The sequence below is a fragment of the Eublepharis macularius genome, chromosome 11 (assembly GCF_028583425.1).
Source record: "Eublepharis macularius isolate TG4126 chromosome 11, MPM_Emac_v1.0, whole genome shotgun sequence".
In the NCBI taxonomy this organism is placed as follows: Eukaryota; Metazoa; Chordata; class Lepidosauria; order Squamata; family Eublepharidae; genus Eublepharis; species Eublepharis macularius.
Genome location: NC_072800.1, coordinates 47,485,298 through 47,512,876, shown reverse-complemented (window position 1 = coordinate 47,512,876; position 27,579 = coordinate 47,485,298). Strand labels below are relative to the sequence as shown.

The 27,579-nt window shown below is 42.0% G+C and overlaps 1 protein-coding gene across 1 annotated transcript in view; it reads left to right on the top strand.

Moving 5' to 3' along the window:
• The window catches only part of CREB5 (cAMP responsive element binding protein 5), a 287,271-nt gene that overhangs the window by 27,193 nt on the left and 232,499 nt on the right, over positions 1–27,579 (top strand). Inside the window, exons 2-3 of the mRNA XM_054991606.1 lie at positions 26,024–26,150; positions 27,107–27,178. Coding sequence (XP_054847581.1) covers positions 27,125–27,178 — 54 coding nt within the window. The 5' untranslated portion in view covers positions 26,024–26,150; positions 27,107–27,124. The remainder of the gene's footprint in view (positions 1–26,023; positions 26,151–27,106; positions 27,179–27,579) is intronic.

Here is a 27,579-nt window from a genome sequence, read left to right as displayed (position 1 = left end):
TAATGTAATATCGAAATTCCGCTAAATGTTCTTGCGCAATTCAGAATATAACAGAACACATAGGCACTAAAGATTCCCTTTTTTCCGCGGCCACCGCCACTTCCTAAATATTTTCATAATTACTGAAATTTTAAATGGGATATCTTTTTGCATAGATCCCAATTTGGTTTTCGGACGCAATCTTGAAAGTTCGATAGATGCATTGAGGAGCCGCTGCACCTATAAAAAATCCTATAAAAATCCTTTTAATAGAATTTTTAAGTATCCCGCCAGAAATGTGAACCAATCGCTACGAAAAGTGGCATGTGATATATCACTTTGATGATGTTTCAGTATATGGTGATTTCAAAATAATGGAAATCTGTTTTAAAAAATTTTTAAAAATTGGGCGGGAAGATTGATCTCCGCCCACTAAGACGGCTTTGCCAATGGATATGTGAACAGTAGATCGTGCAAGGAATACGCAGTTTCAGCATGAATGTGAACAGACTGGTGAAATTTGCGGGTTGGAAACACACAGATTTTTTCCGTTAAAAAAATGGAAAATAGGTGAGTGTGGATTCGGCCCAGGTTTCAACAGACACAGAAGAATAAGTATTCAGCTGCAACATACCTGACATAAAGGCAATTCCAATAATATTTCACTATAATTGCTGCATGTAACTTCAGTATCCCCAAAGCTTCCAAAATTTCAGCCATACGAAAAATTGAACAAGCAGCAAAGATGAACAGACGTAGTCTGCTGTTACCCATTCAGTAATCTGACATCTCCTGCCTTTCCTGCCTCTTCCACATTAAAAGCAGACTCCACTGAGATTATATTGCATAAAACAAAATGTTATTTTTGTTCAGAAACTTTGAGACCAACAAATAAAAGCAACAGGACAGTGCTGTTCAGTCATATGAATTGCTTCGAGTTCTTGACAGTTTCTCATTTATGTGTGTGTGTGTTTCGTATTCCATCTTTCAGGTTTAGTCTGAATTTCTGTTCTGAATTGTATTTTGTCTGTTTCTAAATGGGTTTTTCTTAATTTGTTAACACATCTGGTACACAAACAATAACAGATTTTGTTTTACTCCAAAAAGGATGTTTCAAACTGCTTTCTATGGCAGTGGGTTTGACAAAATAAATACACACTTTTGAAAATGAGCATAATCCCCCTTCCTCTGCCGTGCAATTGGCCACTACGTTGGCCGATATCCTAACTGTGATCTTACACTTGGCATGCTGCTTCCCAGTCCATTTACTGCCACTCAAGTAAAGTTTGTTCTCTATTTACCTGAAACACACAATTAATTAGATGGATTCTTGAAACACACTAAACCCCAAAATGTGTGATGTTTCTGCCTGTTGTGCAGCCTTTTGAAGCCTGATTGCAATTTGAAGGTGTCCGTTGTTTTGTATTTTTGACATCTTTAAAATAGACATTTGTTCTCTGTCCCTCTTTCACACAAACTGTATTGTCTTTCACCTTTCGTTGACGGGTTTGTTTGAAAGCATCGGGAACGCAGCAGAGTTCAGACTGCAAGGAAGTGCTTTGTCACCAACCATGTCCTTTTCTCATAGAATTGTTTGGAGATTCCAAGAATCTCCAGAATGACATTGATGAAACTTGAATCAAATTTTTTTAATGGCCTTATCTCATACTCCAAGAAGTTCCATAAAGTGATCCTTTATCTGCTTTTTTTTCTTTTTAAAAAAAGAAGTTATCTGGTGATGACATTTTTGTACACACGTTTGCCATTAGAGGCTGCTGTCACCCTGTGCTTCTCTAAAGTCTCTGAGCAGGCCTAGCAAGGAAATCAATCTCTAGGAAGGAGAGAGAAACTGAAATGAACCAGACTGTCTTACCCAGTCTAGAGCTTTGACATCTGAGTGGGAGACATGACCCTTGTAGCACTCTGTAACTGAGACCTTTTAAAATAGATCACCCCCACCTTCACAATGCCCAAGTGGGATTTGAGTTTAAATGCCCATTAGAAAATGAAATCCATTTTTTTTTTACTCTTGCTACACAAATGGCTGAATTTTAAACAGGTCTAAAAATCAAGCATATGCTATCAAGGCAAAATGTTCAAATATAGGAGGAATTGGCACTTGCTTCCATATTTCTTTTCTTATAATATTAGAATATTTGCCAAAAAGATGAAATCTCTAGACAAGGAGTTCCTGTGAAGCAGGACCTGAGGTTCCTGTGAAGTAGCATCTTAAATTTCAGCCAATCAAACCCTATACAATTGACGTTTTGTGTATGTTGCAGGCAAAGCACAACAAAACACTAGGGATCCATGACCAGATCCTCAAATGTTTATTTTAAGTGCAAAAGACATGGGGTGGTTGGAGCTGCAACAACAGAGAAGGGGAGTTATAACTTTTTCCTCCTGTACTGTTTCCCTGAATCACAGCCAGTGTAGTGTAGTGCTTAGAGTGTTATCCTAGGATACAACAGACCCATGTACATGTCCCTGCTCTGCCAAAGAAGCTTGCTGGGTGAACTTGGGTCAGTCATAGACTCGGAGTCCAACCTACCTCACAGGGTTGTTGTGAGGAGGAAAGGAGAATGATGTAAGCTGCTTGGGGGGGGGAGAGAGGCGGATATAAATTAAGAAACTAAATAAACAGAAACACTTCCCATGCAAGCATTTTTAAGCCTCAGGAGAGACCTATCTTGTGCTTCAAGCAGCCAAGGGATGTTATTTCCCACTGAGGAAATGCTTCAGGACAAAGCCAGGGAAAACTCCAAGCAGCCTTAATGCTTATTTGCATTGCTTCCCACTTCAGCAGCTAAAGTACAAATCTAGAGATCTGATCCTGTATGGTTTGCCCTTAGAGTCTGCCTTTCCCAGTGGTGTGGGGGCTATGGCCCAGTGGTAGAGCATCTGCTTTGCATGCTGCAGGTCAATTCCAACCATCTCCAACTAAAAAGATCCAGCAAGAGGTGACATGAAAGATCTCTGCCTAAGACCCTGGAGTGCTGCTGCCAGTCTGAATAGACAATACTAACCTTGAGTCTCTCTACACAAGGCATCTGACACATGAAAAATGTGTGTTGGGAGATGCAACATTAGCCAGGAAGGGTAGTTTAAAAAGGCTGAACCGGTGGCAAGGCAAAGGCTTTGCTATACACTGGAGCTGTGTGAAGGGGCTGTGAAATGCCAGAAGGGGAATTTCAACCTATTATAATCTCTACAAGTCCAAGCACAGCTCTGGAAGGCAGCTCCAGCCCATTTCCCTTCCTTGCTGTGCTCTGGTTGCGATCCCACACAGTTTTAGACTGGAGAAGTGAAATTGACAGAGCCTTCTGGAAGGCAAAGACGAAATTAACAAACCCTCTGAGAAACGATCTCCTCTGGCTCTGTGTTTTTAAACTACCCTTCCCAGCTAACATTGCATCTCCACACTTGACGAACACCTGCCAAGGCATCTTGTGTAGAGAGACTCCTAGATGTACCAGTGATCTGACTCAGTAGAAGGCAGTGTCTAATAGTCCATGACATGGTCACATGCTTTTAAATTCACCAAAACACCCTCTTAATTTTTCTATATCGCAAATCAGTTAGCAAAGTCATGCAACAAACATTCTTAGGGCTGCTTCACTCTGCTAAAACATGCCACACAATTGTATCCCCAGGTATGCTGCTGCATGGAGAAGGGGTTCGTTGAACTAGGCTGCAGTGTAATGAACTGAAAGCCCTATCCAGATAATGTCTTATCAAATTTAAGTCTGTGGGAAGGTAATTGTCTTTTGATTGATTGTGCTGCAACTTGAGCTTTAGTTAGGTGCTTAATAAATTATAAATATTATTATTAATAGCAGCGGTAGTGATATATTTCAGGAGCCAATAACTATCCTCCAGTGTAGCAGTATCATACAAACACATCTGCTTCAGGATTCTCAAAGAGACTAATTCACAAGAAATAAATTTACAGGCCGATCTTAAACCTTTGATGTGAAAGTAAATTTCAAAGTACTTACTTCCCAGGAAGTATGTTTTGGAGTATAGCCACAGGCTAAAAGCCTACGCATGTTTACTTGGAGGAAGGTCCCATTGAAGTAAATGGAGCTTACTTCCAAGGAAACCTATCTAGGCTCATGCTATTAGACTTGTAAATAATTCATATATGTCTTTAAAAGCTATTCCACAAATTCTGCTGACTAAATAAAATCAAATGGCATTGCTTCTGTTAAGTATAGCATTTATGCTGTTTGAGAACTTAGCAGATGTTTAAATTGTTTGCTACAAATTGTTTAAAAGTCAGCATTTTAGCAATTAATTACATCTTAACATATATAGGTGATATTTTGTTTCATAGCAATTTGTTAAATGGTATTTGAGACTGGATATTTATTTTTGTTGTTAGTTAATATCTCATATAACTGGTTTTTATCCCAGCATAGTCAGTTGTTGCCTTGTCAGTCTCAGAGAGTAAGAGAAACAGTAATTTTATTTTCTCTCTTTAGATGGTCAAAACAAGAGGAATCTTACAGATTTATTGCCGCCTAAGCTTGCATGGGTTAGAGTTCACTTGATCAAATGTGTGGAGTGAATTCTCAGCCATTAATGAAGTGGGCTCTAACCCATGAAATCTTTTTCTGCAATAAATCTGATAGCCTTCAAGGTGCAATAAGACTCCACTGTCGTTTTTTTTCTGCAACAGACTTAACACAGCAACTCCAGAGGAATTTATTTTTGTTGACTTTCAAGTTCTACTAAAGTTTTTATATTTGTACAATTAAGAGATTCCTTACAGTTGTCTAATTTTCAGTTCCCGGTCTGAACTCAGAGCCAAGCTAGATGTCCAAGTTTTTAAAGAGTTGGGTTCCCCAGACCCAACTCGAGTTCCTTGGAGCTACACAGCAGCATTGAGAAATAACTGTTAAAAAATAAGGAGAGCCTGAACAGAATACCTTTGTGGGGGGGGGGGGCTCAAGCTGTTGCTCTGGGTCAGAATAGCTGGGGAGGGAGGATTTCCCCCTGTTTTTCCTGCTCTACTTGGAGTATTTACTTTTTAACTGCTGTATGCCTGCGGAAACCCAAGTTTCCGAGGGAACCCACCCAGACCCAACTCTTTAAAAGCCTGCTCATGTAGAGAAACCCCCACGCCCCGGTCCTAACTATTTCTTTAAAGCAAGTCTCATTTATTTGGGGCGGGGGGAGTGTTTGAATAGTTAGGCATTTAGCCAGGGTGACTTTGAATGGTGCCATAATGCCCTTACCAGTGTTGAAGGCACAGCTTAATTTAAACCAGGCTTAGCTCTGCCCCCTGTTTTCCAAGTCAGCCCTTTGACACTCAAAAAGACAGTAAAGATGAGCAGAACCTCATCTTTCACTTTTGAAAGGAAGACATCTTTCACATTTGAGGAATCATACTAATTATGGCAGATGTTCTAAATCTAGCTATGATCAATACATGGAAGGGAAAAATCAGAATTCCAGCCACCGGCCCTGCCCCAACACCAATTTACATTAGATCTTGTGTGTAGAGTATGCGTGTTTTTCTATGCACAGGTGTTTAGAAATGAAAAGTCCCAAATTGCCCTTAAAGGGATTCATGAACATCCAAATGCATGCACGTAGGCTCTGCACAGAAATTCCAACCAACATATGGAGGTTGGGAGTAGGATTGTCACTGTGGTCCTACTTTCCCCTTGCACTGATGATATTCTCCATGGGGCTAACATGTCCCCACATATTTATGATTAGGGAGGTTGTGGGGGGTGGGGGGAGAGAGTCTGATTGCCAAGACATTTGAGCCATCTTGGCACTTCTTATTTTGGCAAATTAAGCTTTGGCTACAGCAAAGGTAAATCCAATCACTAGATATTCACCAGGGATCTAAAAATTGAAACACAACAATTAAAACCATGATATGCTTTTTAGTAAAATCAACCCAAAACTCAAAAGAGCTGCCCAAAGCATAAAGTCATCTCTTCCAACAGCTATATCATCTCATTTTACGTTTTTTTTTATGGTTAGTTCTGTTGAATATTGTGGGAAGAGTTCAAAGTCAGGAAATCTGGAATTCTTCCACAGCTGATTTGTCCTTGACCCTATCGTATAATTTGAATTACCAGCACTGAGAGCCATGTCGAAGTGAGATCATTTGCAAATTGTGTACAGGTGCTTCCCCATTTGGGTTGACTTGAAAATTCATAAGGATATCTTACCTTGAAATCTTCAGCTCTAACGTATTTTATAGAATGCTGTAATCATGGTAAGAAATGACATACTTTGAAATTAACTTTTTCATAGCGTCTTGAGGAGCACTCACCAATCCCTAGACCTTACAGGAACATATCTTTTAAAATCTTCTGTTACTTGCTTGACTCAATGCTAATTTTCATTTACTGGATAGTATATGGTTTATTAATTGCAATGGTATCGTAGACCCAATGTTAGTACTGTTCCTCAAAAATCATTTTGATTAAAAACAAAAGCTAAAAATGTATGTGTTAGTATAAATAACATTTTGATCATATCTGAGCAAGTCCTTTATCTAAAATGGGGCTACTTAAGAGATAATGGGATGATTCACACATCACTTGATTTCTAAAAATATAATAGCTTGATGGTGAACACCTGAATGTATAAACTGGCTATGCTGAAGAATCCAGTAGTTGATGTACTATCATGTGATGTCTGAATTCTATTTGTGGTAGACCTGTGATGACTTGGAAGTCCTCACTTGTTGCAGTTATCAAATGATGAGAAAGCATGTATGCATATGTACTATCTTATATAACATCCACACTGATGTTTGTTACATTTTTTACGTATTCACAGCACATTCTGAGCTCATTTCACTACTCGTGAGATACTGCAGGAGAGTCGAATGTATTTTGGGTTGAATAGCAATCAGTTGCCACTTGGACCCATCACCGTGTTCTATTCTCCATTTGTGCCAAAGACAACAAATGAGCAATTTAAAAACAAAAGCTGTTTTTGCTTGTTTTTTTCCCCTTTGTTTAAAACTTGTGGCATTAATACTCCTTGAGGGACTTTTGACCAGTGTTTTTCTTAATTTTAATTCTTTTGTGGAAAAAATATACAAATGCTCCTGGTCAGGCTTTTTAGAACATGAGTTACATCAAGTTCAAGAGCTATTTATTTTTCCCAAGCAGAAGTGGACTAAGAATTTGTGGCTGATTTTATATGAAGAAAAAAAAACACTCCCTTTCCTAGTGTTATCCCTGAATGCAAATAAGAGGTTTTCATTTTCTGGAATGTCAAACAGATGAGTTTAGAGAGAAGTTAGAGCGAATAGTTGTTATTGATTTGATAGTATTCTCTCTTATTTGAAGACTTCTGTGTCACATACATACATGGGTCTGTCCTATATTCTGTCCTCACAACACCAGTGAGTTTGTTTATGCTGGAAGCTCAAACAGTACATTCCATAACAGCAGGGATTTGAACTTGTGTCCTAGGTCAATACTCTAACCACTGCACACCACTATCTCATTTTCCTTGTGTCTTTTTATTTTCTATATCGACCCTTTGTATCTTATTGGATATTTGATTTATCCATTTAAGTCAACCTTAGCAACATTAGTAAAGGATTTGTGATAGATTGCCTATTAAATAATTATACCAATTGTGAAATATATGGCAAAATTACTAGCTCAAACGCATTCACATATGTTAACAGCTTCTTAGATCTCAATCCCTGTGGAAAATTTTCTCAAACTGTGCAGTATAATGTAACCACTTTTTATTACAGCTAGAGAAAACGCTAATCCTCTGAGCTAAACTTTGAAACCATTTGGTCCTTTATACTATATACTTCTTATACAGTTACAAATAATTACCTCTGGTATTTCATCCTTTTAAATAATACTCTTCAGCTAAATATTTCCCTATCTTTATATAAAGCTTTTCAAATGTTATGGTAACTTCTTCTTCTTCTTTTTGATAATGTGGCTTCATAACTAGAAGATCTTTGATGCACAGATGGCAGTACAATATATTCCAGCAAGTTTGGGAAAAGGGGGTTTAACAGTTAGTTTAATTTTTTTCTACAAATTGGGGGGAGGCGGTGGGCAGCATTGAACTGCAGTAGAACTTCCATTACTTGAACTTTGGTTGACTGAATATCCTTAACAATCATTGTATCTTCCCCTTCTGTATCTTCCACTTCTCTGAACATTTTACAATATAAAGTGATGCTTTTTTCCCTGTCCTTCATATTACTTAAATGATCAGATTATTTCCATGAATGAAGGTGTACTATAAGCTGTAAATCACATTGTTCTGATGAAACTTCTTGCTCGGTTCCCAAAATATTATAAATGCTGAGTATTAAAAAAATTCAATAATGTAGCAAACTTTTCCCAATGCAAATCTGTGCTATTTTGTAGCTCTGGGGCACATTTCAAGTTCTTTGACAGTGGAAAGGGGGAAAAGGAAATGTTTCTTTATGAGCAAGTAGAGACAAATCTTCCTGTTCCAACAGAGATCTCCTGTTACATCTCCCCTCACTTGCCAGAGGAATCTATGCACCATGAATCTGTTAGGGGCAGGTCTTGTCTGCCAGTTCCCCACTATTTATTTACATGCGGTTTCTGTTCTACCAGTGGTAAGTTCTTAATGCATTTTAGAACCTCAGGGGTAGACTTTGTCTTGCTCACAATGCAAGGAAGTATGTAAATGCAGCCGTATTTTGTCACCAAGGGAAAACAGCCCCCCTGTAAATTTACAGTGTACAACTTTCCTTCTGGAAATGGATGGAAAGGAAAGTAGCAGCCATTAATCTAGGTAGCTGCCTTTCCATGGGATGTGCCTTAAATTTCACACTCTGCTTCGAGCACCTCCTCTGATAATCTCTAGAGAGCCCTTGGGTACAGAAAGCCATTATGTTAATTGGCTAGCAAATTTGTTAAATGTGCAGCATGGGCTAAAGGTCAGTTCATATGTAGTCCATCACTGTGAGAAGTATTAAGTGCTTTGCAATCCTTTGATGCGACAGAAAAAGGAAAGGCTGCACCTGCACAGTGGGACAAAGCCAGCATTTTCCAAGTTGGGTGGCCCACTGCTATTCTGTTACCCTTGAAGTCAACTCCACGTACATCACTTCCATCCCCCTCTCTCCCATAAACCCAGTGCTTTGGCACAGATTTCAGTGCTGGATTAAGGTGGCCCAAGAAAGCGATCACTTGAATCATCCCCACCCCATTCCATCCTTCTTTTATTCACTTGATTCCAGTTCATCCTTCACTGAAGTAACTTTATGCATTCATCATCGTTTTCTGCTTCTCTGTTTTCTACTGCTGAGTCACCTTTATTGCTTTCAGTTCTGATTTTTTAAACTTGCTTCTCTTTCCCTGCTTTCCCCACCTGGTGCCAAGTAGCTTCACTCTTCAGTACATGTTTATCAATTGTTGGATACACCATGGTAGACCATTGAGGGTGTCACCTATTAACTGAGTATTGGAGGAGGATAGGTTGATTTTCTGTTTTAGATCCCTGGAATTGTCTTCTGCTTTCTGACATGGAGATTAACCTGTATTAGAAACAGTAAAGTTAAAGGTAGTCCCCTGTGCAAGCAATGAGTCATTACTGACCCATGGGGGAGTGTCGCATCATGACATTTTCTTGGCAGACTTTTTGTTATGGCGTGGTTTGCCATTGCCTTCCCCAGTCCAGCCCATAATACATGAACAGAGGAACCACTATCTTTTACACCTAGTTTACATGTATTGGAAACTAATGTGAGAAATACAGGCTGAATCCACATTGTCTTACATTTCACTTTTCTCTTGCAACGATTGTGTTATTTTCTATTCTGCAATCACCCAGTGGTAATTCATATTCCTGCCCAAATAGCAACTGCATGGCGCTATCATTTGTGCACATTACTGTGAGAAATGTGGGATATAGGGCGGAGCGAGACCGAGCTTCACCAATGATGAGGCAACACTGCCTCCTCACCCCTTCTTCTGCCACCTCCTCCCAACCGGTTCTAAACTTCCAACTTCTCCCTTGCAATCCAACATGGCAGAGAGAAGGGAAGAGTGAAGGGCATGGGCTAAGGAGAGGAGGGTAGCGCTGGAAGCTCCGCCACCAGCCCAGGCGCACAGTTGAGCGCTCAGCCAAGGGGCCCATCCACAACGCCACTGCCTTTGCCCTCCTTTTTCTGCTCCTACTCTTCCTCCACTTGAGGAAGCAGTGAGAAATTCAGTTTTGCGGCCACTGAGTCAAGGTGGGCATGTGATGGCCGCCGAATCGTGCAGGCTGCAGCCTTCCCCCTTTAAAGACGTGGCTGTCATCAGGGGGGGGGGAAGGGGAAACAAGGGGGAGCAGGATAGCTTCGGACACAGTCCTGGCCATAAGCATCCCATTACTGAGGGAAACCTTGCTCCTTTAAGGCAAGGCACTCTAAGGAGGTGTGGTTTGGGGGCTGGTCTCTTGAGAAGCACTTGTAAGCATTCACATTCATACTGAAACTAGCGTGAAAGAAGTGTCTCCAAGCGGGAGAATGTTTTTCACGCATTCTGAACTGAAGCGCAACCATAGGAAGAGAATGACAGAATTGAATAGAGAACGTGTGAACAGCAGTAAGTATAGCGCAGCAGTAGCAAAAAAGTGGCGTGAATGTAAGGATGTGTGGATTCGGCCACAGTGAGAATAGATAAGAGTTTAACTTCTTGGTCAGAAAAGGTAACATATGAAGAGCTTGCTTTCATTATTTTACAACCAAACCTACATACCAGTCACACAGAGCACATTAATTTAAACTAAACTAGTTCTTTGGCATACAATCCAGCCTCATAATAATCTGGAGAAATATTGTCATTGCCTTCACTGCCCTGTGAACGTGAAGAATTCATATTCTGTAGTGTTCAGGTTGCAGTACCATGCGCAGTTAGGACCAAACGAAATGTCATGTTTTACACAAGTTCATCATGGGGAGATGCAGACATACTGCAGATGCAAGTTTCCTGATGGCAACTCCATGTAAAAGCATTCCCTATTGGGAGTTTGTATAAAATACAACACGTAGTTTGGATAGGTTGCCACTTACCTGGCAATGGTGGGACACCTTCCACCCCTTGATGCTCCCTGTTCCCCACTCATGCTCCATGGAGCTGTTGCCCTAAATGGAGGGGTTCCTTGTGAATTGAGGGAATTAGCATTCAAGGTGACACAGCAAGAGGGGGTTACTGGCATATCTCCACCAATGTATACCAGGATGGTTCCCTTAGAGAACTCTTGAGTAAACAGGTGGGTGTATAACAGGAAAGGTTTCTTTATTAACAGAGCAATACAAGGCAAACACACAGGAAATACACACAGCGCTAACTAAGAAAACAGGGAGGAAAATGGGAGAGAATAGTTGGGATCGGATGATATTTACCAGTCTTGAGGAGGAGGAGGAGGAGAGGATCCACGGAGGAGCAGCAAAGTAACCTGCACACTTCATGGCAAGAAGAAGGCTCAAGCGAACTTGAGGATGTGTGGATAGGTACAAGACTAAGCATATGGCTGAGTGGGCTAGTTATAGTGCAAATTGTTCCCAGGAGTGAGACTGGCGTCTTGCCTCCAAAACAATGGCTTAATTGCAGAGGAGGGACAATAAGTTGGGAAAGGTATGAATGATTATCTTGGGATGGACTATAGGTAAAATATGATGACCCAGTAACCACCAGATAGGGAGGCTATCAGATGTGTTGAATAGCCTTGATTAGGTAAATGAGAAAGGAAAAATGGATGGAGGTGTTGATGAGATTAGGTTGAGAGGTGTCTCAAGAAGCCTCGCTATCTCTGCTGCTCTCTGAGGCATGGGAGCCATTCACTCATATCGCGGTAATTTTCCAATCTCCAGGCCACCTGGCATCCATGCTGCCTTTTCTAGCAGTGTCTGAAACTGCTGGAAAAGGAGTTAATAATATTCCATATCCATAAATTGCCTTTTTCGTATGAGAGAAGGGTCTGACTGCTAACAGAGAAATAGAGAGGAAATGGGGGGAACAGCACATGGAAGTAATTTCTTTTTTCAGAATGGGAAGTGATGTCATGACAATCTAGGAATTTTGAAATCTTTGGTAAAAACATAATTTTAAAAAAATTATTTTATTTATGCCATTCCTAGAGCATCATGATGCCACTTCCTGTTTCAAAACAAGAAGTTACTTCCAAGAAATTTCCCTCCTTATGATCCTGGGAACTGCCAGCCAAGAGGTGACATCCCTAAGTCTGGACCTTAATTGGGAATAAATTCCAATGCTGCTGAAGTTTAGGACTAAACTATAATGAAGTTATATTTTTATTGTACTGTATTACAATGGCATTGAATAGATCCAAAGGTTTCATTCCGCTAACAGGGGAGCCTTCCTGTAGTGCGGGGAGCCTTGCCCTAGTGGAAGGAGCGTATTCTACGAGTAGAAAGTTCCTGGTGCTGGTGGAAGGATTTGCTGTTAGTAGGATGGAGACTTTTGAGCTAAGCCATAGTAGATACAGTAGAACATATAAATGCTGCTTTTAAATATCTGATTTGTTGTGGGTCTTTTTGTCAACCATGCAGCCATTTGCACTGGGAATAAAGAGAATGAGGAAAGGCTACATAGTCAGGGCCGGAGGGCCTATTGAGGCCAGGTAGGCGGTGGCCACAGGCGCGGGGTGCCGGAGGGAGCGCCAGAGGAGGCGCAGAGGGTGGGAGCGTGTGCCACAAAGCACCAGCCTCCTATCCCTCTCACCCCGCGCCGCCGCCGCCGCCGCCAGCACAAGCCCCCGGCCAGGCGCAGCCACCGTGGGCAGGCATCTGCGGCGGCGCAGGCAACCGAGCGGGAGAGCTCGGAGGCCGCCCGCCGCAGCAATCGGGCCGGCGGCGGCGCGTGCACTCCCATGATGACATCATGCGTGACGTCATCATGCAGGCCAGTGCGCGTGCGCGCTCGTGCGCGCACGGGGGTGCCCGGCCGGCTGGCCGTGAGCGTGGTAAACCCTTGCGCTGCTCCTGTACATAGTAAGTTCTAAATGGCACACACACACACGCCACCCACCTTAGTTCTCTTCACTTGCCATTAGTACTTTGCTTGGGAGCTTTAGACTGTTTTGAGGTTGCAACCAGTTTCAGTATACCCACATGGTAAATATAGTGCTGCATATTCCTTGCTGATTTTAGAAGTTCCATCAATTTTTAAAAATAAACGGAAAGGAAAAAGTTGCCTGGCAAAGTTTTCCAAGTATGCATTAAACTCCCACAACAACTCCTGCATCTGCTCCTGGTATGAAAGTCAGCTAAACAAGCTTGTGTTGTCATTTCCCCCAGGATGCCTTTCATGTTTTCCCCTTCTTCTCTTCAGAAATCTAACTATTTATTTGCACTCAAGGTAGGCAAATTCTTTTTATCTCATTGTGTACTGTAAACCAAAACAATTAGTATACTGGAATTACAGTACAATTTTTCAAAAATCCCTGTCAGTCAATATTATTTTTGGAGGGAAAGCTCTTAACACCCTGTATACAAATAACAACAATATGAGGGTTGCTTGGTGTTCAGCAGTGAAGGCTGTTGCTTGTTTGCCATTGCATCCCAATGCTATGAAACCATGGTACATTTGAGAGACAACACCCCATTGGCGAGCAGCAGAAAGCTTTGCAAGGGTTTTTTTTTTGTATTTGCCAGATGTTGCTAGGAGTTCATCATTGACGCCCTGTGCTCCATGTGTTTTATCTCTAACTGTGGCAGCCGTTGCTTTTGCTGGCCTTTGGAGACTTTCCACTGATATTTCACTGCACATTAAGTTGTGTTCCTCCTTAATGTCACCATTAAGGTTGCCAACATCCTAGAGAGAAAAAAATAGGGTATAATGCCATGGAGGCCACCCTTCAAAGCAGCCATTTTCTCCAAGGGAACTGACCTCTGTCATCTGAAGATCAGTTGTAATTCTGGGAGATCTCCAGGTGCCATTGGTGGTAGGATTTACTCAGGAACTAGCTAGGTCTAAAGGTAACTGATAGAAAGTATTTTGTTATCCAGACTAAACTATGTGATGGATCTTCCAGATAGTTTTTTTTTAAAAGCAGTCGTTCCAGATTAAGCACAGAGGTGCCCCTGATTGTTTCTGCTGTTAATATAACAATTTAGTTACAATTCACACCAAACAAGAAGGAAGAGTAATCAAAGAGAACCAGACAGGAGGACATGCGGAAGGTTACTTCTCTTCAGATGATGAAAGCAGCAAAATGGAACCACACATAGAAAAATGAGGGATCACTGTTGCGGGTCTCTTCGCCTATAGCTAAGAATCTGACATTGTAAATTGACCAAAAGAAACAGAACAGCGGAAACTTCTGGACGCCTGTGTTCTGTGAGGGATTGGATAATGCAAGCAGCTGGGTGTTGGTTAAAGGAATGAGGGAAGGAGATATCAGCTTGCTCAAGTCTCTGAGAATTTAGATTGACTGTGATGTCACATTAGAGTTGCCAGTTCCCCTTACCCTCCAGGTGGGAGGTGAAAAACCTGGCACTTACCTGCACGATGACAAATCAGGCCCGATTCAGCCTGAATCGAGCTGCTGTGGAGGGTGGGAATGCTAACGGGGCTGTGCAATGGGCCTTGGAGTGCTCCTGTGCTCTACAGCAGCCTGGTTCAGGCCAAAATTGGCATACTGCCCAAAGAGGCATGTTCCCCCACTGGCCAGGTAAGTGTGGCGTGGCGTGGAGGGTGGTAGCGGAGGATCCCCCACTCCCAGCGGGGGACTGGCAACCCTATGTCACATGACTGCTTATCACATGACTAGGTTATGAGGCTTCTGCCATATATTTGCCTTGGATTCTATGCTGCTGGATGGGGGTTAAAAGTGAGCCTTGTGTTGAAATGTACTCTAGGCAGGTTACCACTCCCCTCCCAGGGCCTGATCAAATGGAGAATTTGGGATCTCACACTGTTTTACTGTACATCTGTTGGCTCTTTTCTGAAAACAAGCCTCTGTGGTAAGAAAGATCTGTAGAGACCTTTTTTTTTTAATGCAGAAATCCTCTCTGTATTTCCACATAAAGGCATCATATATATTGTTGCATATAACTTCTGCTAAAACACCACTGAGAACTGAAGTTCCATCCATCGATCATGCAAAGGCCTGTTCAGGGAACCCCAGATGTGGAATACTTCCTAGCATCCAGACCCATTTGGAAATATTTTAATCCTGGAAAATATGGGTGACAGAACTTTTTTTTAAAAAAGTAGCAGAATAAACAAGCACAAATGTAATAATGAATCCTGTATGTGTGCATGTGGAAAGCTTGATTCTGGACGTTTTAAAAACAAGCACTTCAGCTAGAGAGAACGGAAAACACCATACTCCATTTCATTGCAATGATCCTGAAAATTGGTGGTAGGATTTACTCAGGCTGGGAGAGGCTGGTAAAATAGTTAGTCATTAACTCTTGATTTACTATGTTTGGAAAGATGTTGTTAAAGTCATCCTAGAAAACCTTGTTAGTGGTTAACAACAACAAATGTTCAGTCAGGCATTTTTATAAAGGTATTAGAACTGTAGTAGAATGGAACAGTTCAGAAGGACACTTTTATAATGGAATAGGTCTGTAGTTGACTGTAATGATGATTGCAGATTTCCCCCAGGTGTAATAAGGGGGCAGAGTCTTCAAAAATTGGTATTGTGCTTTACTATGTATTGTATCTTGCTTGCTGGTCTATGACCGTAATAATAAATTTGATTTGGTATTGTGCAATGCCATTTGGGCATCACGTAATGCAATTTTTATCAGAGATTTGGGCAATTCCTAGAGCAGTGTACAATGCCAGGGAATCATTTCTGGGTTCGAGAGTGTGAGTGACGGCACGGCATTGCATGACACCAATCCCCCCCCTCCATTTTGCTTTTACTGCTCTAGCCAGCAGAGTGGCAGCAAGGAACCTGGTGACCCTAATTGTAGGTGTCATCTTGCTTTCACTGCATTGTCTTCTTCCTTTATCATTCCACTTCTGCATGTTCATAGTATGCCTTGCCATAGGCAGCTTGTTGTTCACATTGTTTTCTAAATTTGCAATTTCAGTTCTATAGAATTGTTCACTGGATTTTATGCTGTATGATTGTATTGTTTTTTATTCTGTCATGTGCTTTGATTTTTCATGAGAAAAGCAGGCTATAAATTAAAAAAAAATGCCACATAGAGGGGAGATGATGCTTGAGTTAAAATACCCAATAAACTCCACGTGTTGCCAGGCATCTTCCTCCACATTTTTAGAGAATTTTTTGGAGCACAGCATGTTCCAATGTAAACCCATCAGCCCCATCACCTGTGAAGCATCCCTTGGTCATGATGGGCCAATGTCTGGCTGGTGGACTTTCATGGAAAGATCAACAAATAGGAAACTGGATTCCTACATCTTCCCTACAAATCCATGTGGATTTTACATTCCTTTGGAGAGCATTTTTGTACCTCTCTCCATGGAAAAGGAATATGCCCAGAGTGAATATTATGCAAGACATACCACTGACCTAGACGAGATGTACACATGACAATTAGTCTGTACTTTGGGGGGGGGGGGAGGTTAGGGTTAATCACAAGGTTGAAAATTCTACAACATTCAGCCAATTTGAGGCTGAACGCTGAAATGTCATTTTCGAAACAGGGTTAAGAAGGTCACACAGCTGCAAATAATAACAGCTCGATGAAAATCAGATTCTGACTGCAACTCACTTCAAGAACAACATTGAAACAGGAAACAAGCCTGCATGATATTCTTTCCAGTGAAGCCATACTAATTTTGCTGATATTTTATTGAGTTATTTGTTATTTGTGCAAGGACTGAAATGAGAACAGGCTTTCTTAATTCAGTTATTTCACACTATTCCTTCCTAGCTGTGGTGTAATGGTGGGGTGGTTTTTCTCTGGTATATCCAAAAGAGTAAGGAAAAAAAGAAATCTAGTCCTGAAATTATTTAAAGGGGTGGTTCTTTTACTGGAAGGGGAGTGCTAATTTGTTTTGCTTTTGATTGCCCGTCTGTGCAAACCCTGTACATCGTACAAAACCTGGAAAAAAGAACTTCAACGTTTATCTTGTATCTACATTTTATTGCCAGGCTTAAACATGGGCACTGCTGAAAAAATGATTCATTCAAGTTCCTACAATCTTTCATGTTCCTGCAGTTGGCTTTGACTATCATTGAGGCTACCTTGGGTTTTTCACTGTTTGCTAACCCCATGGCAAATGCTAATTGAAGAGAGACACCAGTACTCTAATCTGCACCACTCAGCTGCAGTGCCTTCAGCATTTTCAATGTTCGGTTGTATAGTGAGGATGAATTTGCACTGCTATATATGGGTTTTCATTTTCCATGCATTCCATGCAAACATTTATATAGGAGCCCCTTGGCACAGAGTGGTAAGCTGCAGTACTGCAGCCCAAGCTCTGCTCACGACCTGAGTTCGATCCTGGTGGAAGCTGGGTTCAAGTAGCCGGCTCATGGTTGACTCAGATTCCATCCTTCCGAGGTCAGTAAAATGAATACCCAGTTTCCTGGGGGTAAAGTGTAGATGACTGGGGAAGGCAATGGCAAACCACCCTGTAAAAAGTCTGCCAAGAAAACTCTCCCTCTCTCGTTGTGCTCTCCCTCTCTCCTTGTGCCACCTCCACTGGCCCAGGTAACTTTAGGGATAGGGCTCTCAACTTCAGACAATGTCATTTTCAGCAGTTTTGATAAGGCTTGCAAAATCTCTCAGGGTATTCCTGAACATAAGAGCTCTGCTGGTTCAAACTCATGGTCATCCTGTTCTGTGGTGATTGAGAGTCTCTCTACATGAGATGCCTCAGTGTGTGTTCATCAAGTGTAGGGAGTTGTAATGTTAGCTGGGAAGTACAGTTTTAAAGGATAGAGCTGGCAGAGATCGCTTCTCAGAGGTTTGTTAAATTCATCTTCCTCTCCCCAGAGGCTCTGTCAATTTCACCTCTCAGGTCTAAAACTGTGTGGGATTGCAACCAGAGGGCAGCAAGGAATGGAAATGGGCTGGAGCTGCTTTCGAGAGCTGTGCTTGGACCTGGAGAGGTTATAATGGGCTTAAATTTCCCTTCTGGAATTTCACAGGAATTCATACAGCTCCAGTGTACAGCAAAGCCTTTGCCCTGCCACCGGTTCTGTCTTTTAAAACTACTCTTCCTGGCTAACATTGCATCTCCCAATACATGTTCTTCACATGTCAGATGTTTCGTGTAGAGAGACTCAGTTACACTCTTTTCTCAGACCATTACTCAATGGACTTAAAACAGTGTTTCTCTGTTTAGGAGACCTAGCTGGCACCTTATTAAGGCAATATTGTCTATGTATACTAGAAGTATGTAAAACTGTTAAAGAGAAAGAGCCAGCCAGATTTAGAATGACTTTTAATGTCAATTACAAACATTGTTACATTAATGAAAGTTACTGTATTAAAGAAATCTATCTGATAAGCCTTTCCATTGGTATCAAAGGGAAACACATTTCTCAGAGTAAGTTCCATCTGGGTGTGAGGTAACCTAAGGGTTAATCTCCTGATCTGCAGGACATATACCAGCCTGTTGGGGGCAAGGCTAAAACTTTATTATATTTGGTGCCTGCTAGTAGGCCATGTCTGAGTTCTGTTCTAAATGTGCCTTATAAGGTAGACCCAGGTTACAATTTATGGCATCAAAGGTAAAAGAATGCCTCATTTTGTGCACTCATAAACAACAGCAGCAGCAGCATTTGATTTATATACTGCCCTTCAGGACAACAACGCCCACTCAGAGCAGTTTACAAATTATGTTATTATTACCTCCCATAATAAACACCATGTGAGGTGGGTGGGACTGAGAGAGCTCTTAGTTGCTGTGACTCACCCAAGGTCACCCAGCTGGCTTCAAGCGGAGCAGTGAGGAATCAAACCCGGTTCTCCAGATTAGAGTCCCGTGCTCTTAACCACTACACCAAACAGGTTTGTCAGCCCTAGATGGCACACCAACAGGAGAACAGGGTGTATGTGTATAAGCTATTTGATGTAACACTGATGCTTGATGTTACTTCTTGCACTGGGACAAAACCAGAAGTGATATCATTGTATTGGGTGATGTTCTAGGATTCACACAAAACACTATTGAAAATCATAAGAGTTTGGGGTGATTCCTAGAACAATGATGATGTCACTTCCAGATTCACTCGAAATGACATCACGCGTTGGTGCAGCACTGAATTGCCTAGGGTTTGCTGACCTCCAATTAGGGCCTGGAGATCTTCCAGAATTGCAATGTATCTCCAGATCACAAAGATCACTTCCCCTAGAGAGAAGGGCTGCTTTTGCGAGTGGACTCCGTGGCATTATTCCCTTCTGAGATCCCTCTCCAAACCCTCCCCTCCCCAGGCTCCACCCCAAACCTCTAGGAATTTCACAACCCCAAATTGGCAACCCTAGAATCCCTTCCCCTCATTTTCACACTGCTACCCTGTTGAGCAGCAGAGAGGAATAGGGACCCAGGCTGGGAGGTATTTCAGTCCTAGCCCTCCTAACTCAGGAAAGGCATTGATGGGTGGAAGCCAAAACAATTGCAACTTGCACCCGGGGGCAAATTTTCTGCAGGTCTCTCATCACCTAAGGAACGCTGGAAAAATCCTGCAGTTGGGAAGACATTCTCAGGGACTGTATCCATCACCAAGGAATACGCTGCTCCATCTTTCAGATGGATAGGAGAAAGCATTCCTGTTCCATAAACAATTTGAGCCCTCCATTACATAGTTTGCTCAGAAAATCATGATGTAAGTAACCATTTCCCTCCTTTCCTGGAAACTTTAAGGTGAAGTTGGAGATACTCAGTTTTGAAGTAGTTTCAATCAGATCAGGGCACATGTGAGAGGGAGAAACTCTCTGCTGTCTTCTGTGTCTTATACTGTGTTCTGTTTCTTCAGCAATTTCTTCCAGCCCAGCTGTCTTCTCATATCTTTGTAACTTCAGAGCCTGGCCAGGAAAAAAAATGTGTTTCAAATAGTGGGAGGCAGCAAAGTAAAGCAGGGGGAAGCAGAGTCAGGTCCCTTGACAGCAAGCTCGGATTTCTTTTCAGATCCCCCTTCACTTTCCCCATTGGGCCAATGGCCTGCCTCCACACCTGGACTGGGCTAGCTCAGAGGTGAGAAGGGCAGCACCCAGTCCTCACGTGGGGAAGGAAGGTGGCGCCTGGCTGATTCACGGTGAAATGAGATGCCTGGGTAGGTGATGCCGCAGCATCTGCCGTCTTCTTCCAGCGGGCTCTTCCTCTTTCCCTTCTTTGGGCCACAACCCTTTTCCAGGACTGTTCCCCCCCCTGCCTGCCCCCTGGCACAGACTCATGCATATGGGGGGTGGCCTGGATGGCTGCAGTGCTTTAAAACACAATACAAGCATGCAGGGGATCTTATATGCTAAATCATATCACAGATGCATACAATCCTTCGCCATCACTAATCTCCCTTTTGTCTTCTAAATGTATGAATGTTTGTTCTTTATGATTGGAGAGAGGAAGAGCCTCTGTTTTGAATCACTGGGAAAGGGGTGAAGCAAAGCCTCTTCTTCTGTTATTCCTGGTCTCTGCAACCACACTTGCCTGCCAGTGTGTGCAAGCAAAGTCATGGGGGGTCTGAGCCCTTCAGTATCTCCATGTGTCTTAATTCATTCCTCCACAATCTGCCCAAGATGTCTGTAAAGTGGAATCGGAGCAGGAATCCATTGCCCTGCCACTACACCCCCCCATTTTCTTTTCCTGCCTTCCAAGAGGATCCAAGAACCCACATTCAGCCACATGTTCATGATTTCTGCTTGGTTGAAGCTACGTTGCACTGGTTGGCCAAAATGACAGCTTTATAAAAAACTGAGGGCCAAGCTACACATGACGAATGACACTTGAACGGCAAGTGGATTGAGTGGAGGGCAAGTGAACAGGGAGAAATACACTTGCCGTTCAAGTGTCATTCGTCATGTGTAGCTTGGCCCTGAGTAGCAAAAGAATAGCTGCCAGACAGTGACATATCAGCAGATTCTTAATCCTCTACCACCCCATCTGTGTTCAGTCCCGGGAAGGTTTTGCCTGGTGTGTCTTTTAAATAGCAGTGTGCCAATATTTTGTGCCATTTTGTTCCATTGCATATAAATGTAAGGAGAGCAAGTCAGGGCTGCAGAAGTGTTTGGCATTGCCTTGATGTCTGAAGAAATTTTTGATATTAAAGAGACCTTTTATTAACTGGCTTAGGTTTTCATAGTAAACACGCTTTTTGGGAGTTACATTTTCATGTTCTAGGAGAAAGGTAGTAGTCCATTGTCAAACACAGTACAGAAGGTACAAAAGAGTTTTAAAAAGGTTTATTATTGCAGGCTGAAATATGTTTATTGCTTGTTTTTTCTGTTGCCTTGAGAATTGCTTCTTGTTTTAAAATTTCACAATCTGGGAAAGTTCCAGGAAATTAGTGCTGATTTTGTATGCTACAGAAATATTGGGCTTGCCATGTATTTTCACAGTGAACACAAGAATGTGTGAGGATGGATACATGTGTTTGTTTCAGCTCAGGTTCACAGCAAGAAATGTACCTTTGAGAGTTCTGCCAGTTGCAGTGAACATAAATGCATGTCCCTGTTTTATGGGCTTTGCCAAAAAAAATCTTGGTAACTCTACGGGTTCAGCATATGAAGTATAATCTCATACCTTTAAGCAAACCACTATTTGTCAGTGTTACCCCTCACCCTCAGACTTTAGTGGTAATGGATTCTTGTGGACACGTGGGAATGAATGAGGAGGTACTGTGTACTGTTCCACTTTAGACTGAATATGGGAAGATCTAGAATTTTAAAACGTTCCATGCAAATAGAAAATCACCACAGCAGGAAGTAGGAGTCTTGCCTCCTCACCTTCCTTGCTCTGCTGGTTTCCAGTTTGCAGGGAAGTTTTAAATAGGGGGCCCATTCTGTGAGGTAGAGTGGTTACAGTGTCAGACTTGCATCTGGAATATCCAGGTTCACATCCTCACTCTGCCACAGAAGCCTATAGGGTAACTGGGTAACACCTTAGCTTAGCCTACCTCACAGGATTGTTGTGAACATAAAGTGGGGGAGAGGAACAATGTAATGTTGTGGGTTCTCACTGGGGAGAAAGGCAAGATAGAAATAAAGAAATAAATAAATTCCACAGTGGGAACTTCTATGATCCTTCCCCTGCCTCTGAAGTGGAGCAGTTTACCTGCTGTATTTTTAATCCCACCATTTTGCTTTGAAGTTCAAAGCAGCCTGCATGGCTCTCCTCATTTCTGTTTTATCATCTCCTTCTCACATAGGTGTTAGCCTGGCCTGGCCTTTTGACAGGACTGTTATAGGGCTGATAAAAATAAAGTATATGAAGCACTTAGAGCGCTTGAAAATGCTATTTAAGTCATAAGTAAATTGATGTAAAATTATTACTATCATTATCATCATCATTATCATTATTTAGTAATAAATATTATTACTTCCCTAATGGAAAAATACAACTTGGGGAGAATAGCGTCATGTAATGAAGGGCTGATTCATATTACTCTGAAAGTTGATGAGAACTGGAGATTGAATGAATGTTGAGAGTGTGGCAAATCAGCTATGTGACGGTTTTACCATGCATCCTGATCTCATTTTTTTCTCTGAGTTTTACCATTATTGCTACTGACCAACTCCTGGAAGCCTCTGGGGTTTAGCCAAGTCCTGCTAAACAAAATATCACTTCGATCAAACAATTATTTATTTACTTTATTGGACAAGTGCATCCAGTTTCAGACACCCTTCTCACACATATTACACTCCACTCTCATAAGAATCAATCACTTTGCTGAACTAGATCCACATACTCATCTGTTTCCTAAGTAAATAGATACATGTATTTAAGGAAAAGTCATCAACTTGCGAGGAAAAGTCTTGTCCCTTTAATGGCAAACCAACTCAAAATGCAACCTGAACTGTGTGGTTTTGATTTCTATGATGTCTGGATTTGGTAACACTACTCACTGTTGTTATTTTGAGGTTGGTTATATCTAAATAAGATATTTTTTCAAAACTGAGGTTTTGCTTCAAACCTGGGTTTGCAGAATCCCAAATCGTAGCCATAACCGGCTCGGTTGTCCAGATTTGTCTTTCTGCACAGGGAAGGGGGACTCAGCCCTTGGCTAGTAGATACAGTGATGTATAGCATGAACCACGTGCTAACAAGCCCAGATTTGGTGTTCATACTGTGAAATCGATACAGTCAGTTATCCGTTATTACCAAAGATAATGTTGCTATAAACAAAGGAAAAAACAGTGATGAATACGACCTAATTAAGGCCGATTCGTTTTCGTTTTCGCAGCCATGTCGGATGCTCCTCTCGGCAGGTCCGAGAGGAAGCGGCCGAGCCGCCTGGCCGGGCGATCTGCAAAGGTTAGCCCCCAGACTCTCAGGCAGGGAGTCTGAGTCCGGGACGCCGCGGGAAGAGCCCTCTGACAGATCGAGGCAGGGGGTAAATCGCCCGTTTGTCCCTATGGAGGCCGGCAGACGAGCGCGGCACCCAGTGTGCTGCCGGGCTATGGAAAACGGCAAGGAGCAAGATTAGGCGAAAAGCCTGCAAGTAAGCGAATCCCTTCTGTTACTACAAGCGCTGTGAGGAGTGGTGGGGTCTGAAGGTTAGAAGACTCGGATTTTTCCCCCCTCATAGAGTCTTGGAAGATTGGCGGTTCCCCCCCCCTAAAATGGCAGCGAGAAAGCAGAGTCCTTCTCTTGGCAAGTCAGTTACGGCGGCCTTGCAGAGGGGCGAGACGCTTGAAGAACTGGTTAAAAGAGCGGTTATGGAAGCCATAAAACCCTTTGTTGACAAGTTGAATGAAACAGATCAAAGGGTGGGCTTAATTGAAAGCGATGTGAAAGCCATTAAAGAAGCAGCGTGGGGGGCAGAGAAGTCTGCCCGGGAAAGTGCGTCACTTACGAGAGCAACGAACAGGGAATTAAAGTTGGTGGAAAACCAGCTGATCGGACTGCAAGTGGAGCGAACACAAACTATTTTGCGTCTCCAGAATGTTAAGGAGGAGGAAAAAGAGGATTTATGGGATCTCGCCTCGGAACTTTTAGCGACACCCGCGAGGGCAACTAAAGAAGAAGTGAAAAGCGCCATTTTGGGAGTCCGTCGGGCATCTTCAAAATACGCAACGAAGCGGCAGCTGCCTCGAGAGATTGTTATCGAGTTTTCATCTAGGAGGGTCCGGGACAGTATCCTATATAATTCATACAATGCGGAATTGGACTTTCTGGGAAATAAAGTCAAGATATTGAAGGACGTTCCATTTTTAGTTCGGAAGAAAAGATTTAAGTACAAGATGTTGGCAGCTCTTTTGAGGGAACGGGACATAAAGTACAAATGGCTACTCCCGGAAGGAATCGGGTTTAGTTATAAAGATAAAGCTTACAAGATTAATTCGGAAGATCAGCTAAGGGATTTTGTGGATATAAATCCAGAATTTGGACCAGATACCAAGCAAAAAGAAGAGGATCCGAAGCCTGAAGGGAGGGGGGAGGCAATGAGCGCTCCGGCGGTAGCTGCGCAGAGGGAATTGCGCCCGAGGCTCAGGGGAGGGAAAAAGATTTAATTTGAACTGTAATTTGTAATTTGTATGATCAACCACTCCGTCACTATCTTATTAAGCTATTTTTTTACTGTGGCAGTATGAAGGGAAGGCATTGAAACGTAGTGTTTAGTGTTTGTAGGTTACCTTCCCCTTTTTCTCCACCCCCCCTTCCCTTTCTCTTTTTTCTCCTTTCCTTCCCATCCCTTGTGCTATTGTAGTCTTTTGTAGTTACTGTTTTGTAGGTTATGTATGTATGTAGTAGTTTTGTATGTTAGATATTGAAAAATAAAAAATATTATAAAAAAAAAACAACCTAATTAAGGCCTATTTTACTAGTGGATCCTGCTCCATTGAGATACTTTGCATGAGAAAAAAGAAGGAGAATGGCATTAGGTCTGAAAGGAAATGGAATGACATTCCACTCCACCTCACTTCAACCACTAGAGAGTCCCATCAGCTAAGTTTGATTTTTCTGAAAAGGATGATCAGTTCATTTTTTTGGCCATAACAGCAGTGCTGATTGCCCCAGGGATGTACTCTTGTAGAGAACTGTGATGTATGAACGTGATAGTTATGGCTTTATTCATTTCTGTCACTAGGATTCCCAGGTCCCTATACCCTCCCACTGTGAAAGGGGGACCCTGGACTTACCTCTGGAAGCCTAAAGTGCATGTGCACTCCCAGAGATGCATGATGATGTCATTTCCAGGAAGTGATGTCATCATGCTGACACAGGCATGCTACTAAGCTTTGTGTGGGGCCAATTCTGGACTATTTGTGGCCAAAATTGGCTCCAGAAAAATGCAGAAGCATACCCACAGCCGGCGTGTTTATGCCACTTCAGGAAATGATGTCATTGTGCCCCTCCAGGAGTGCACCCGGTGCACACTATCCCAGGTTACCTGCCAGTGGTGGGTGATCGCCAGGCAGGGTTTGCTACCTCCTGGCAGGTAACCAGGCAAACCTCTGGGAGATTGCTTGCCACTGGCAAGCAACTGTTAAGCCTACATGTCACGGTAGTAGGTGAAACCTGATCATAGTATTACTATGTTGCCTCTAAGTATTCACACTTTACATTTTCTTAGAGCTTGTTCAAACATTATGTAGAAGTGGGTGAACATTACAGCAGAAATGAATGTACTGAACCTCCTCTGCTTCTGCTGAAATGTGTAGAATGAGGCTTTCTGATGCCATTTCATGGCTCCAATGTGTGTGATATTTTTGGCAATTCCCACTTTCCACTGAAAGTGCAGGAAAGCAGAACCATGAATCACTTTTGCTTCAGCTTTCCCAATTCTTGTGTAATATTTTAATTGGTTCTGATATTACCCTCCCGCCATCGATATTACTTCTCTTCAAGCTGCTCAGCAATATCTTTATGAAAAGTTATTTGACTCTTGATCCAATGCAGATTTTCATAGAACAAAGCAAAATTTTCTTACCTTCAATTCCCACTTATTTTGGTAGAATCAGAAGAGCAATAAAGGCCTGAATTGAAATACCAACAGCCTCCTCACTTGGCAGTTACCTCTTGGTCCAGAGCTGAAGCATGTAAGCAGGACAGTGTGGTATCCACTCCTAATAAATGTAAAATGTAAGTCTTCCACTAATTCAACTCCTTTTAAAACTCGATTAATATGAAATGGGGGGGGGGGAAAGGCACCTGCGAGTTTCACATCTGCAGAATGAGATGTTAACATTATGTTTTGAAGGATATCCAAGTTAAATGTAACCATAGCATTCTCTGGGCCTGTTTCAAATAAAAAAAAGAACGTTGGGTAGCTTGACTGGCAGCAACATTGTTTCTTCTTGCTAACCAGGAAACAGCTCAAAGCAGAAAATGCCTAGTTGACTGTGTTAGGCAGACCTCTTTAGGAAGGATCTTTCTCCTGTGCTCCTTCTGCACTCTAGTCATGATTCAGTCCAATTCTTTTTCCAACGTAAGGCACCATGATGATCATACTAGTAAACAGAACATATCTTACACTTTGTAAACATCAATATGTGCCTGGCTACAACTGGTAATTCTCTCTACCCTGGCCCAGTGGCTGAGAAAAGATGTGAAAGGGATGTTCCACAAAATGTTCCATTTTAAGAGTTATGTTTGGTTGCCACTTCAGGGGTCCATACCCCCATTGACTACAGCTAATGTAAGTTTCCCTGTTTCCATATGACCACTTAATTCTGTTCACTGTTGTTCGTAACAGTGGTCACTTGAAAAAAAGATCAAAGGTAAAACAATAAATCATGATATTTCTGAACATATGTAGTGTTATCTAATTATACGCTGAGTGTATTTTTTTTTCACCAAACCGGATTAATTTCTGACTTTCTGTATTTATGCTAAATACTTGTGTTCTGAAAACAGCATTATAAACTCAAACACCAAGAAGTTTAATTTTAGCCAGTTGAGGCTTTAAGGGAGGGGGGTTGAGGTTTGAAGTTTTTCTGTTTGTGTTTTTAAGGGGCCCTATAATTTCCATGTTTCCTAAAGTTTTGGGTGACTGTATTTATGGGTTCCCTTTTTCCCCCTCTCCTTTTAACATGTAGATTTATGAGGAATCAAAGATGAATTTGGAGCAGGAGAGGCCTTTTGTCTGCAGCGCCCCAGGCTGCTCGCAGGTGAGTTGAGTCGGCAGGAATATAAACCAAAATCTAGCCATAGCCTGCAGAGTACCTCTTGATATATATTAACATGTATTTAATAAAAATGTTTTCTTTTTTAAAACCAGGGGTTTTAAATAAAAAAATGCCATTTCATATGCACTTATAGCTATTTAGTTGTGCATTACTAGACTTAAAATCCAGAAATATACAAATATTTTTGTGCCCTAAATTATGGCTCAGGGATATGTTGTTAAATATGAGAAAAGCTTTAGAGGTTTATTCCCATCTGAACTTCCTTCACGGGTTCAGTGTCCATGCGAGAGCTTGTCCACTCATGCACTTTCATCTCTTAATTTCCACATGTCTTCACAAACAGAACCTTCATATGTATACTTTTGTCCACATATGGGACAGTA